Source organism: Heliangelus exortis, chromosome 3 (genome assembly GCF_036169615.1).
Source record: "Heliangelus exortis chromosome 3, bHelExo1.hap1, whole genome shotgun sequence".
Lineage (NCBI taxonomy): Eukaryota > Metazoa > Chordata > Aves > Apodiformes > Trochilidae > Heliangelus > Heliangelus exortis.
In genome coordinates this window covers 68,348,410-68,361,805 of record NC_092424.1, presented here as the reverse complement: position 1 = coordinate 68,361,805, position 13,396 = coordinate 68,348,410, and the positions used below count along the sequence as shown (strand labels likewise).

The window sequence follows — 13,396 nt, the reverse complement described above, 5'->3', positions numbered from 1 at the left end:
GGTTGTTAATACACCAGTGGCTCTGATGCTTTTCTCCTGAGATGAAAAGGGTACCAGCATAAAAGGATGTGTTATCACTACACCTTTTCTCATCCTTAAAGGAGGTCCCCTTAATGGAGAAAAGAAAACAAAGTCTTCTAAAACTGGCCTTTCTATAAACTGTAGAGCGACTACACAAAATGTCACTCACTTTATTAGCAAGTTTCATTTCCACACTTTAATTTTTGTGAGGAAATACTCTTCCTCACACAGAGGCAAGTCATCCACTAATCAATATTGTTTGGGCTCCAAGGAATTAGATCAAGCTGTGGTAATTATTATAAAATATATTTTTAAAAATTATGTCATTATACTAGGTACAAAATTGTGCCTCTTGGATAATTTCAAACTCAAAAATGTAATTTTCAGTTGCAACAAAAGAAGTCATGGTTTGCTCTAAAGAACTCTAAATAGAACTTGAAAGTCATTCAAGCTTCAGTCAGCCTTGTTACTCCTGCAGATGCCTGTCCCCTTTTCCACTTCAGCAAAATAAACAGAAGTTGCCATAAAAAACCCTGCAATCTTCTGAATTCAAGATGTCATGAAAAATTATTTTAAAAGAGTAGGAAGGATGAGAAGTGCTTTTTTCTCTTGTAATTGTATGATGAGTTTTGTAATGTCTTGGAATCGGAACTTCGTACCAATACAGCACAGATGCAAACATCCATGTGAGGCTTGAGGCAGCAAGAAGTTGGCTCTTTGGCAGAAAAATGTGGAGAACTGCTCCATCAGTGCATATGTGATGTAGTTTTGGGTTAGCGTGCTTGATTCATTCCTCTTTACTCCTACAAATAGCAGAAACAAACAGCATGGAAACTATGGATGGATGGATATGATTTCCATCCTTGTTATGATGACAGTGTCTAGAATAAAGAAGATCTCTTGTACATGACATCTGAGTCAGGAGCTCCTCCTTCATGAGCCTGCTGTATAATGGTGCAAATAGCAAGTGTATGACTGGGCCGCAGGAGACATAACATATCTGGACTTCTAAAAAAGTTGGTTGGTTCTTAGAACCAACCAGCTAAGTTGGTTCTTAGTTTCTTTTATGGACTTAAAGCTGATAAAAGATAGGAAGTAATGGGTAGGATGTAATGGTCACTATTCAGAGTGGGGAAGAGTCACTACTTGGTCACCTAGGCCTGGGTGTTAAGACCAGTTTTATTTGGTATTCATCATTGTCTTAAAAACAGAGAGCAAAAGTGCCAGGGCTGCTCAGCTGGGAGAGAAAATCTGACAGGAGGTTTGGGTTACATAAAATCACAAAGTTGGTATACGAGCTGAATACAGGGCAATTGTTCACCCAAATCCTGCAATGTGACAGCTGAGGGGCACTGACTTTAAAAGGTACTGCTTTACACAGGAGGTAAGACACTTCTGCAACTTGCTGGCAGGAGATGACAGTATTTGCAGGAACAAAAAGGGATTTCCTAGAGGAATTCATACGCAACAGATTAATAGATTGATATTTAAGGACTCAGGAGGTATGCACCTACTACCATACCCAAATAGAACAGCTGAGGATACTTGTGGAGTATGAAGCAGAGACTTCAGAAGCTGGGCCAGGTACCCTCCACAGACAGGATCTCCTATTGTCACCACTGGAGACCCAGTACAGGCTGCAGACACCTTTGAGAGGGCCCTGCAGGGAACCTCTTATAATCTGTTCAAAGTTGTCACAGCATCTAGGAAATGGCTGTGGTGCTTCAGTTTACTCTTCAGTAGTCATTTAATCCCATTACAGTAGACACAGTGCTGTCAGAAGCTAACAGTCCTTGGAAGAACTGGGAAGCTGGTTGTGGGATTTCAGGAGGGCTCACAGTAGGACGGAGCTCTCCAGCATGGGACAAGGGACACTTTGGATTCTCTTTATGGTTGGAACCTGTTCAGCAGTGCCAGCCTGGGGCTGGGCGAGATTAGCACACTGATTTTTCACCTGAGCTAGTCCCCAGAGATTTGAAACTCACTTTCTACTCCAGCCATGGTGTGTTCTTTGAAGAAATATACGAGAGGAGAGGAATGTGATTAGGAAAGAGGTTTAATGAAAACAAATCACCAAGTTTCACTTGAACAAGCATCACTAAATGAGTTTTCTATCCAAGTGTTATTTTTATTTAGTGAAAGAATTTTGTCCTGGCAACACTGATGATCTGATTTTATTTTAATTTTTCTTATTCTGTGTCCAGATTTCATCAATCTGCATTGAAAATTGTCATTTCAGTGAAGGACATTCAGACTTCTGTAAAAACATCTGAGTTTTTTAGACAATATTCCTCATATAAATCCCATTAAAGCTTCCATTTAGGACTCATTACTAATTCAGATCCTATTTGACTCTAGATAATTTTGTTTATGTTCCTGCATTTTTTCATAGCCGTACAGAACCTACTGCACAGTAATTACTCATATCTAAAAAGCTTTGATTTGGCTGAAGAAGTCTATGGCTGGTAGAGTATGATAAGGAAATGAAAAAAGTAAAATTATTTTTCCATGTCTTTAAATAGGTTAAACACCAACAGTTGTAGGGCTTAAGGTTGGTTTTCATAGCAATATTTGATGTAAATAAGAGAGTATTTAGTATACAGAAAACCAGATTATATTATCTAAAGGATCTAAAACACAGAAGGCTTGACAGGGAGGAAGAAGAGGAGAAAATAAATTTGGTGAGAGAAGAGAAACTGAGAGCAAATGAGGGCAGAGTGGCAGGCAGGTGCTGGGGAGATATCCAGATCATTCACTCTTGTGAGAGTGCACCAACTGTGAGGCACATGGTGTGAGCCAGATGGCACTGGAAAGCTAACACAGTTTTAAAAATAGTTTGTATTTGTTATTATTCAAAGAAAAAATTGTTTTAATGTACCACAAGAGAGAGATGAGAGTGTGGGCAATGAGCTCTCAAAGAGAAAGAGCAATCCTGTATCTGAAACAATAGTGAAGGCCTCAGGTAGGATGCATTCAATTGTAGCCTTCATCATACTCTTCATTTAAAATGCTCTGAGCAATTCACTTCCCCTCTTTTGTCCTCAGCTCTCCAAAATCCACCTGAGTATTATCAGAATAAATGCGTTATTGGTTTCCAAAGCTCAGATACTATTGTGATGAACAGAGAAGGGCAGCAGGAAGCTGATGTTGCTCCTTAGATCTGCAGTATTTTTCATCTTCTAAACCAAAGGGAAGTGCTAAAAGGCCCTTTTACCCTACAGATCCTGTTAGCTGAGTGCTTGAGGCACTTTTGTAGTTTTTCCCTGGGTAGTGATTATGAAAAAGGACCTTTATCATATGTAACAAGTCAGAATTCCTGTGGGTATTTAGAATCATATTTTTATAGTGATAAAAGAAGTGCCCTATTATTTTATGTTCCCTTGACTTGCATCCCTAACAAAATAATGGATGGCAAGAAGCCCATGAGACACCTCTAAAGGCATGGAACTCATGGGTGATTCTCAGCACTGGGTGGCACTGGCTTGTTAGTTTGGAAAAAGTATTTTGCATCTGAATTGATGACTTCTGACAGAGAAATAATGATGGAAAAAAAAAATGGAATTCCACTCTTGAAACTGGATTTTAAGTAAGTGTTTTTCTGTAAGAGTTGCAAGAGCTGTTCGTGCTCTTGCTTTGGAATGAAAGGCATCATTTATGAGTCATGTTATAAACTGGACTTTGTGTGGGACAGCTCAGTGCCTTCCCTGTCTTAGTGGTTCATTCAAATATATTAGCAAAATTGCAGAAATATGTTTACTGATATTGGCATCTACTTAATCAAGTAAAGAAACTTGGTATATACGGTTTGATTTGGTTTCCATTGAGAAATGAGGAAGACTGAAGTATAAATCTCTAGAAGATATGCAGTGATACTTCTCTTAGGACAGCAAACACTGCAGCTAGCAGAAAGTTCCTGACTGCCTTTATACAGAACAGAGTGGGATGTGGCAAAGGTCACAAGACCAGGTATAACCATGCAAGTAGAAGTATTGCAACTGGGCTTTATAACACTGCTTTTTGTAAAAAAAGTTTCAAATTGCAGTAAGTTAGAATTCTAAGCACAATTCTTTCTGTGTACCCTTGTTAATACAAACTTCACAAAGCCAAAATCAAACCAGAAGGGTCCCTTCTCCATAGGCACTTCAGCTTCACAGGAAGTACTCTAATGTTAGAGCAGCCTGGCTTGTAAAATCTTCTATATGAGGATACAGCGTAATTCATCCATCACTACACCTGCATCAGCTTGTCAGAGTGGTTGCACTAAATTTTCCTATATTAGAAAATGCCCCAGCTGGCCCAGATACTCTGGTCTTGCTGAGTTTCATCAACCAGGATGACCCTTACTCTTACTATCTGTACTTTACACACAGGAAAAGCACATGCCATGGGGGGGTTACTTGGGAATGATTGTCAGCACTGAGCTCCTGAACTTGTCTGCTGTGGAAAGTAAAGCTGGAACAGTAAATATTCTTGTGCACAAATAATAATGAAAAGTTTGTTTTGACAAACCTGCTTTCCTGTGAATGAATAGAATTGAAAATCTGAGCATTGGGAATCTGCCCCAACTTGATTTTGGAACCTGAATTTAAGAGACAAGAGCTCCTTATAATCATCTTCAATGGTACGAGGTTCATGAAATTTGTCATTTTGGCAGTTTGAAAATTATTTCATTAGATGGCTAACACTTATTGCAATTCAGGCAGGCTGGACTTCCTGAACTTTTGCCTCCATAGGCAAAAGTTACCAGATTGGTTTTCTGTCTAACTCTAAAGACAAAACAAGACCTGTCACAGATTGGTGTCAGCACCTGTGTCAGACACCTAATGCTGGATGGCATGGAGACCCTCCAGGGGCAAACCAAAGCTAATAGTCAGCCCTGCCTCTGGTGAAGCTACTACAACAAGAAACCCCCAAATTCCTAGGGTCTGAAATATCTTGGATGAAGATTTAGATTTCCCCAAATCTGAGAGATGTCCTCATATATGAGGTTACAGAACTTCAGTATTGCCCATGCAAGAACTCACTGCTGTCCCAATATAATAATAAAAAGAGTACTTCAGCATAATTGCTTGAAAGCCAGGAGATGTACATGTTTTATCTTTTTCCTCTTTCAGGTTTATGATTTCAAGCCTTCTCTCTCCAGCTGCTGTGGATGAGACTCAGTGTTAGTTTCCAGAATTTGTTTCAGAAGGAGATGAGACACTAACAGGAAACATTAATTATTGTCCAGATTTTACTAAAGTAAAGACAGCTGACAACCTGAAATAAGAATAGCAACAAAACTCAGTTCCTCATATGGTTTGGGTCAACAAACCCCCTCCATGTGAAAGCTATGGTTTGTAGGACTTGTCTTGCATAGATAAGTGAAGTGAAAGCTGGTGTTGTCCCAAAACCACCTGTTCTTTTACTTTCTTAATCCATCACTTGTCTTAGCTAAGTGTGGGAAATGCAGCTGAGAGGGCATGAGAGCAATGGCAGCCCTTCCTCACAATCTTGGCCTGACTTCCTATGTGCCTCTTACACTGGCTGTGTGGGGAATAGAAATTAGGTGGTAGCATGCTGGGGGTCATCGTTGATGGTTTTCAATAGTAAATCATTTACGACAACAAATACTAAGTTTTACCATTACTAAGAGGGAAGGAAATATCTACATCTTAGAAAATGATTCTATTAAGACTTTTGATAACTACTGATACCAAAACACCCTGGAAGAGAGAAGGGCTGCACTTCAGCACCAGACTATTGCAGTTCTGCTTATCTTTCCAAACATGTATCATTAGAGTCACTAAACATAGATGTAGTCCATTTTTATAGAAACAGTGAGCTGTAAGCTGCAAGGCTCTTTGTGAAGCCAGAAATACTTCATAAGCTGGAGAGTTTTGCTAGCTCCCCGCTGTTTTTTGCTCGTGCTTGATAGATGGTTGTAGATGCACTGGAGATTCTCCAGACTTGCCTTGGCAATCATGTGGAACATATTATCCTCTCAGGCAGAACTGCCAGCTCCATTCCAACCTTTCCACTCAGCTGTAAACCCACACTTAAACACAAATCACTTACACAATAATATGCTCCATTGTAAATAACTCCATAAAAGGTAGGAAAGGATACCAGCACATTTATCCTCTCTACTGTTATGATCCCTTGGTCTTTCTTCTCCCAAAAAGCATGGGGTTTTTGTTTTTTTTTCTTATTTATGAGTTATATACATACTAATCAAATATACAGGAAATTTATGGGGCTGGGATGATAACAAAGCACTTGGAGATTTTTAGGTAGACACCAATAAATTTATCCTTCGCCTTCTGCTATAGTGTTCTGTATGTGTTTTCATGCATTTATGAAGAGCTAACCTCCATTAGAAGTACAAATTGCAGAAAGTGCACTTGCAACACAGTCCAAAAAATAAAAATTTTTCTGAACGTACAGCATTGTAATTTAAAAAATCCTGTCAGCCTTTCAATCCATGTCACTGTGTTGATCTGTCATCGTTTCATAGTATATTTCACTCACCTCAAACAACTCTCTTCCCTAGTATGTGCAATCAAATTTTTTAGTGTGGTAAAGCCATGCCCTTTTTACTACTTATTATACTTGCATATGGGTTGAGGGCTCATTGCTTTAGAATAGCTGTTTCACCTCCATATGCCACTCATTTCACAGTGACCATCATGGCCACTCTGATGTTCTATTCAACTGTCAAGTAATTTGATGTCCACTCTCATGTTTGAATTTTCAAAAGTTTAACCCTCAATGGAGGTGTTGTAGAGAAGCAGGCCCTCTGTGGATTGCTGTTGGGTAGGGTCTAAGGGTTGGTGAAGAAGGCAAAACATGGGGAGACCTTCATATGATGATGATGATGGCAATCTTCATATCTATGCCCATATACTATTAACAGTAAAACCCAATGGGCTTTATGAAGGAAAAATGCAGATCAAAATCTTCAGACTGAGACTTGCAGCTGTTACATTTTCACTCAGTTAAACTGATGCACATGCATGTTTCCAAAATCAAAACTACAAATTACTTCCTTTTCTTTTCTTAGCTAGGACTGAGGGAGTTAGATTAAAAGTCCAAGGTCTAAAATCAGTTCAAAGAATGAGTGTTTCTTCCTCTATTATCTTTACATGCTTCACCAGCTAATGTCTTTAAAATTAAGAATTATTTGACATCTCTATCCTATAATATCATAAATGAAGTTTACGCCGTGCTGGCTGCTCTTCTTCTAACACTTGAGTGATTTTCTGTATTAAGAAAATGGCCTGAGTGGCTCTTCACTCTTAATCCCAGGACCCCATGATTGATTTCTCCTCTGGTTTTATGTGGACATCTATGCCAGAAAGGCTCAGTCAGCAATGATTTCTTCTGTCTGGTTACCTAATGAGACTGTTGATTCATTGATTGTGTAATTCATTAAGCTTTTAAAGGTTTGTGAATATGATTTATATTCTATGAATAAGCTGAGAGAACTTTTGAAACAGAAACCTAAGATAGATACTTATGTCAGCAGAAATTAAAGATGTGAGTACTTTACCCTAAGACATCGTTAAGAGGGGCTTAATTTTATTGGATTTCAAATTCAGGGCAGAGGCCAATGAAAATTTCATTAATTTGTATGCTGTTGGAACTACACTCTCCAAATTGATCTGGGGATTTGCATAATATGATGGTCTGAGAGAACTGTATGGAGTCTGACTTTATATTTCATCCCTTTTGAAGTAGAGTACTTTTTCATTTTCATATGGCCTGTTCATTTATTCAGTTTTTATAGCTTAGTTATTATTTAACTATAAGAAATAATTATCTACCAACAGAATCAAATGTTGTTATTACATTGTGTTCTGTCATTGTTAGCAGAGTTAACTTAAGGAAACTTCTTCCATGCTTAAATCCTTCCATTGTGTGAATAAACATGCAGACACACACAATTTTAATTAATATCAGTTCTTTTAAAGAACTTGCTAAAGAATTTGCTAAGGAATTTACAGAACATCTGTAAGTCATGCTTAGGGTAACATGGGGTGCCAGTGTAGAGTCTGAACATAATAAAACACTATTGCCTCCCAGAAGCAGGTAGATAGCAGGTTTATACTGATAGAAATGGAGGATGAAAACGATAATAATAATAATATAGGATAAATACAGAATATAAGGGTTTTTATTATTATTTTTGTCCTGGTTTGGGCCAGGATAAAGGTAATTTTCTGTCTTGTACTTTTGCTTTCAGCTAAGTCTCTTGTAAGTAGCTGTGCTTGCTGAAATTAACAGCAAGTTTCTCAGACAGTGTCTGCTTCTAGGACTGATAACCCTCAATGTTTATAGTTATAGCTAGAGAGTGGTGTGCAGAGCCAAGGACACTGCTCAGCTCTGAGGAACATTTTGCCCTCCAGAAGTAGAAAAGGAGTAAAGAGGTCACACCTGCAGCCCTCCTTTGGGGAGGAACAAACAAGATAGTTGGCTAAAATTGACCAGAGTATTCCACCACATACATGTCATACTCAGTATAAATTTGAGGGATCACGAGGGTCAAACTTCTTCCTGCTTCCTCTTGCTCACCTTTCCCTGTTTGCTTCAAAATCCTGGGAGGATTCCACCTGTTCATCTGCCTGTGGTCCTGGTCCGTGCCAGCCCATATCTGTGTGTTCCTGTCTCCAGTTCCCTGACTGCTGCCGACTCCAGGAGTCCAACCTGGAGTTTCCCAGGGCTTCCTTGCAGCCACGGTGGTGATGTGAGAGTTATTGGGGGAAAGGAGGAAGGAACGTGGTATCAATTTTCCTGTATATTTGTATATACGTAGTAATTTTTCCTATTTATCATGACTGTTTCTTTAAAGTTGTGTAGTTTAGCTCCCAACCCATAAATCTCTCTCCCTTATTCTCTCTCCTTCCTTTATCTGGGTGGGGAGGGGGATTAATAGAGAGCATCTGTTATTCGGTTTAATTGCTGCGCCAGTGTTAAACCGTGGCAATTTTTTAATTAAAAAAAAACCAAAACAACAACCACCAACCTCTTAGCAAACTAACTGAGTGCAGAAAGTCTGATGTCTTATTACCAGGCATGGAGTAATTAGCCCTAAAAATTGAGGACTGAGAAAATAGTGAGTTCTCAATACCATGTGAATCTATCTATTCACAGAGACTCCCAGCCTCAAGTACAGGGTATCTACTCCTTCCAGCTCCAGCCTCAGCCCCCAGCAGCCTTTGATCAGATCTGCTTCTGCACTTCTACAGAATGGTCCTTAAGGAAGGCTGCTTTGTCCTCTAATACAAATAATTTGATCAATCATTAGGTCTCCTTTTTCCAAATTCTTTGCATTCATTCATCAAAGATGCTTTTTCCTGCTGTAGTTCAAATTCCATCTTTCTTTCTCTATGCTTTTTTTCTCCCAGGCTTTCACAGTCACATTTTGCAGTTTAGCCATTTCATCAGTCTTTCTGTCTTCACTGGACATTTTCACATCTTCAGGAAAGTCTTGTTATTGCAGACCCCATGGGCATCTCTGCTTTTGTTTTATTCTATCAAACCTTCAAATCCCCTTTTAATAATGGACTTCTCTTTCACCATGCTCTTTCCCTCTCCCTTTCACTCTTCTTTCATTCTTCACTAAAGCCTTGTTGCTGTTCCTCTTTAAGCAGAAGTAAATGTCCTGAGATTCGTGGCTTATTAAATCATTCAGATAAACCATCAAATGGCTTATTTGAACTCAAGGAGTCAACTGAGGTTTCACTCTTTGTTTTATTCTTTACTACCTAATTGATTCCAAGAGTTTAACAGGCTGGAGAAATGTTTGTCAAAAATACACATATGCTTTCAGAATATTTCCTGCTGATACAGTAATTTTGTTTTTCTTTTTTTTTTTCTCAACCCTTGACATCAGACTTTGTTTTGTTTTTTTTTTAATCTATCAGATAGGAATCAAGTCTTCTGTTGTGTTTGTAAACTGAGGGTCTAATCACTTCCCCAGCTCATATATCTCTGGTTACCAGATTCATCAGAAGCAGACATTTGTCAAGCTCTCTCTCTTGTTCTCAAGTCTTCCATCGGAAGCTTCCTCTTGTTTTCATTGTCATTTGACAGTAAGGGGATAATCATTCCATGAGCAAAAAACATGTGCGTGTGAAAGAGAGTAATTGGGAATGCCTGTCAGTTTAAAACCACCTAAAAAAATTAATATTACTACACATGGCCAATTTGTGTTCAGTAGAAACCACCCAGTCCTAAGAACACTACATTGGCCAAGCCATAATAATTGTCAGCTGGACTCTGTCTTCCTCCCAAGGCAATAAAACAGGTATGAAACATGCCATGGGGTGTGGCTTTATGTATTTATAACTGAAAATTTGATAGATACTGCAATGATGCAAAGTATGTGAATATTATCAGTCCATTTGATGAAGAGACAAACTGAGGGCAAAGGTTTATGACTTGTCAAAAGTAACACATGGCAGAGCAAGGAGTTCTGGGCTCTACTCCTGCTTTATAAGGCTGTAAAAGTGTACACTAGTGCGTAGCTCTTGCTATGTGGTTCAGATATGTTACACTATTAAGCTCCATCCTTTTTTTAGTTTATTAGTACTTTGATTGACCACTAGTGATTGGGGTAAACTTTACTGGACTGAGTGTTGCTCTGGAGTTACAGGTAATCAGCTACTAATGCTGACTCACAGCTTTCTGTATGAGCTGTTACTGAGTGATACCAAATGTACAGCAATTTGCAACATTACCTCAGACTTCAACAAACTCTCCTCTTGGTGTATTATTTCAGCCTCTTTTTGTTTTTCCATCACAGCAGGAGGCTGCCATACAGCAGAACTACTATGGATAACACATGTATATTCACTCACAGGGGTTACTCACCATTGCTAATTGTTTATATGATATACAGCTCTGTATTCATAAAGGGGAGAACAAAATGTGCTTGGACTTATACATTTTTTCTCCAGTGGTATGAAAAATTCTTTCCATATTTACAATGGACTAAAAATTTTCCCCAGAATACTGACTCTCACAAATACAGCATGCAGAAAGAGTTTTGAATCTACAGGGATAACTTAAGTAAGGGAGAACGAAATTTGGCCAGAATAATCTTATTAATTTATTAATCTTGGCCCTACTTATGATTGCTTTTCAGCAAAAAACTCCTGTGGTACAGACAGTGCTTTTGCTGTATATTGAAACTGAGTGTTGGTGTTACTAGAAGAGTCAGACTGTGGGCTTCTTCTGTTTGCTTAGGAAATATTTTCTTCATGTGAAGCCTCATACAAGAGTGAAAGAACATGAAAAGATTCATGTTACCACTAAAAATGGAAAAAAAAAAAAATTAAAAAGTTGCTGCTATTCAGTGAGGGACCAGCAAGAGAAGACAGGAATTCCTTACCACACAGATTCCAGATCCATCAAGGCATCTGTTTGCATTGCCATTACAGTTGCAAGGAGAGCATTTTCCTGAGCTGGTACGGTAAAATCCTTCTTGGCATCTCTGCAAAAAAAAAAAAAAAAAAAAAAAATTTCCTATGAAGATGTATTCAGAGAGCTAGGATTGTCTGAGAGGCAGAGGAAAGAAAGAATTACAACCATCAGGTCTCCTCAGAGCACACTGCAAAACCCTGTCATATCAGACCACACACATGTTGCTGAACTTGAGTCTGTTCTTTCCCTCCCTGCCCTGGTGCTTGCTTTTTTGTTGTACAAAAGCATCAGTCCTGCCCATATCCAGCCCATATCCTGTCCATATCCTGCTCCTGGTCAGCAGTTGGTGCCTGCCTACAGGTGAGGAGCTGGCAATTATTACTGCATGTGTACTAGAGGATGAGTTAATTAGAAATTATGATACTTATGCAGTACAGAAGGTGTATTTGTATGAATGAATAGCTTTACTTAAAAAAAAAAGGTAAAACTTCAAAAAGTTTACTTTACATCAAAGGTTTGCTGAACTTTGGATGAAGAGCCTAGAGGAGAAACATATTTACAAAGATCAATGCTCTACTAAATGGAAGCTGTCTGGCGGCTGTAAGAGGCTACAAAAGCAGGGTTGTCTGTCTGCCTGTCTGTCTGTCTGTCTGTGGGTTGGTGAGATGTGCCAGCAATAATCTCTGGTCATTCCAGGTAATAATCAGTCTCTGAGAGATACAACAGTTCTTCAATCATTCTTCACGTGACATAATAAATAAATGAAGGGTAATTTGCATGATAGGTAACAATTTCCTATTATTTCCTAAATGTGTGGCTGTCAGTGGTATAAAGTTCAGTACTTCTGTAAACATACTAAAGCTTACCAAAATTAAACAGAATATAGGATAAATATCTAAATCACCTTCTTTTAAATACTAATCAGAGCAATAATATAATGAATCAGAAACACAAACATAACTATTAAGATGCCCCTCTAAGAATGGAAAATAAAAAAGATATTTAAGAAGATAGCTTTCATTTGATATGTTATGTGTAAATTCTTGTTCTCCACTGAGGAACTCAGTGGTGATACATGAACTCAGTGGTTCCTGAATCTCTTAGCCTGGCTTAACCTGCATGAAGTGAAGGCCCTAGGCTGTCATTTAGACCTCCAGAAATTGTTTGCCACGCTCTGTTTCTGCTGGCATTTACCAACACTATCTCTGAGGAGGCTATCAGGGCCTGATATATGTCAGGCTCTCCTGGAATATTTGCTGTGCCTGCCTCTACAGAACTTTATGCATTTTGTGTCTCTTGGGGTCATTTACTCTCACAAAAGGTGGGAATAGTTGGTCAACTGTTCAGTGATTCAGCGATTCAGAAGTGATTCAGAAGAGCGTGATCTTCTATAGGCTGCATCTGTAAGATATATGGGAATTCTTACTAAATTGTACTGATCCAATTAGGATTAGATTTTCTTTGCATCTCCCTCTTCCTCATTTTCTTGGATTATCCTGAAATAAAGGGTGGATTATTTTCTGCATTGGCCTAAATATTGCTTCTCGTGCCCACTGTCAGCTGTGACATGGACAGGAGGTCTACAGTATCCAGTGAAGCATTGGGCAGTGGTACCTTTTCTATCTGCAAATCCTAGACTATGAGTAGTATTGCTAACCAGCCCTGCTGGTGGCTCTGGCTAATTAACCCTGATCAGAGTGCTTACGGCCACAGTGTTTCTGGGACCTGAACCTATATGTCTGCATGATACAGCAGATACAGCTGTGGAGTACTGGGAAGAGCCAGTGATCCCGACATGCGCCTGTGTGTTAGCTTCAAGGATGGGCAGATCACAGAATGTTAGGGCTTGGAAAGGACCTTAAAAGACCAGGTCCAATCCCTCTTCCAGAGGCAGGATCACCTAGTGTAGGTCATACAGGAATGTGTGCAGGTGGATTTTGAATGCCTCCAGAGGAGACTCTACAACCTC

General features: G+C 39.0%; 1 protein-coding gene across 1 annotated transcript in view; it reads right to left on the bottom strand.

Moving 5' to 3' along the window:
- The window catches only part of LAMA4 (laminin subunit alpha 4), a 96,771-nt gene that overhangs the window by 62,510 nt on the left and 20,865 nt on the right, over positions 1-13,396 (bottom strand). The window contains exon 2 of the mRNA XM_071741133.1: positions 11,396-11,497. Coding sequence (XP_071597234.1) covers positions 11,396-11,497 — 102 coding nt within the window. The remainder of the gene's footprint in view (positions 1-11,395; positions 11,498-13,396) is intronic.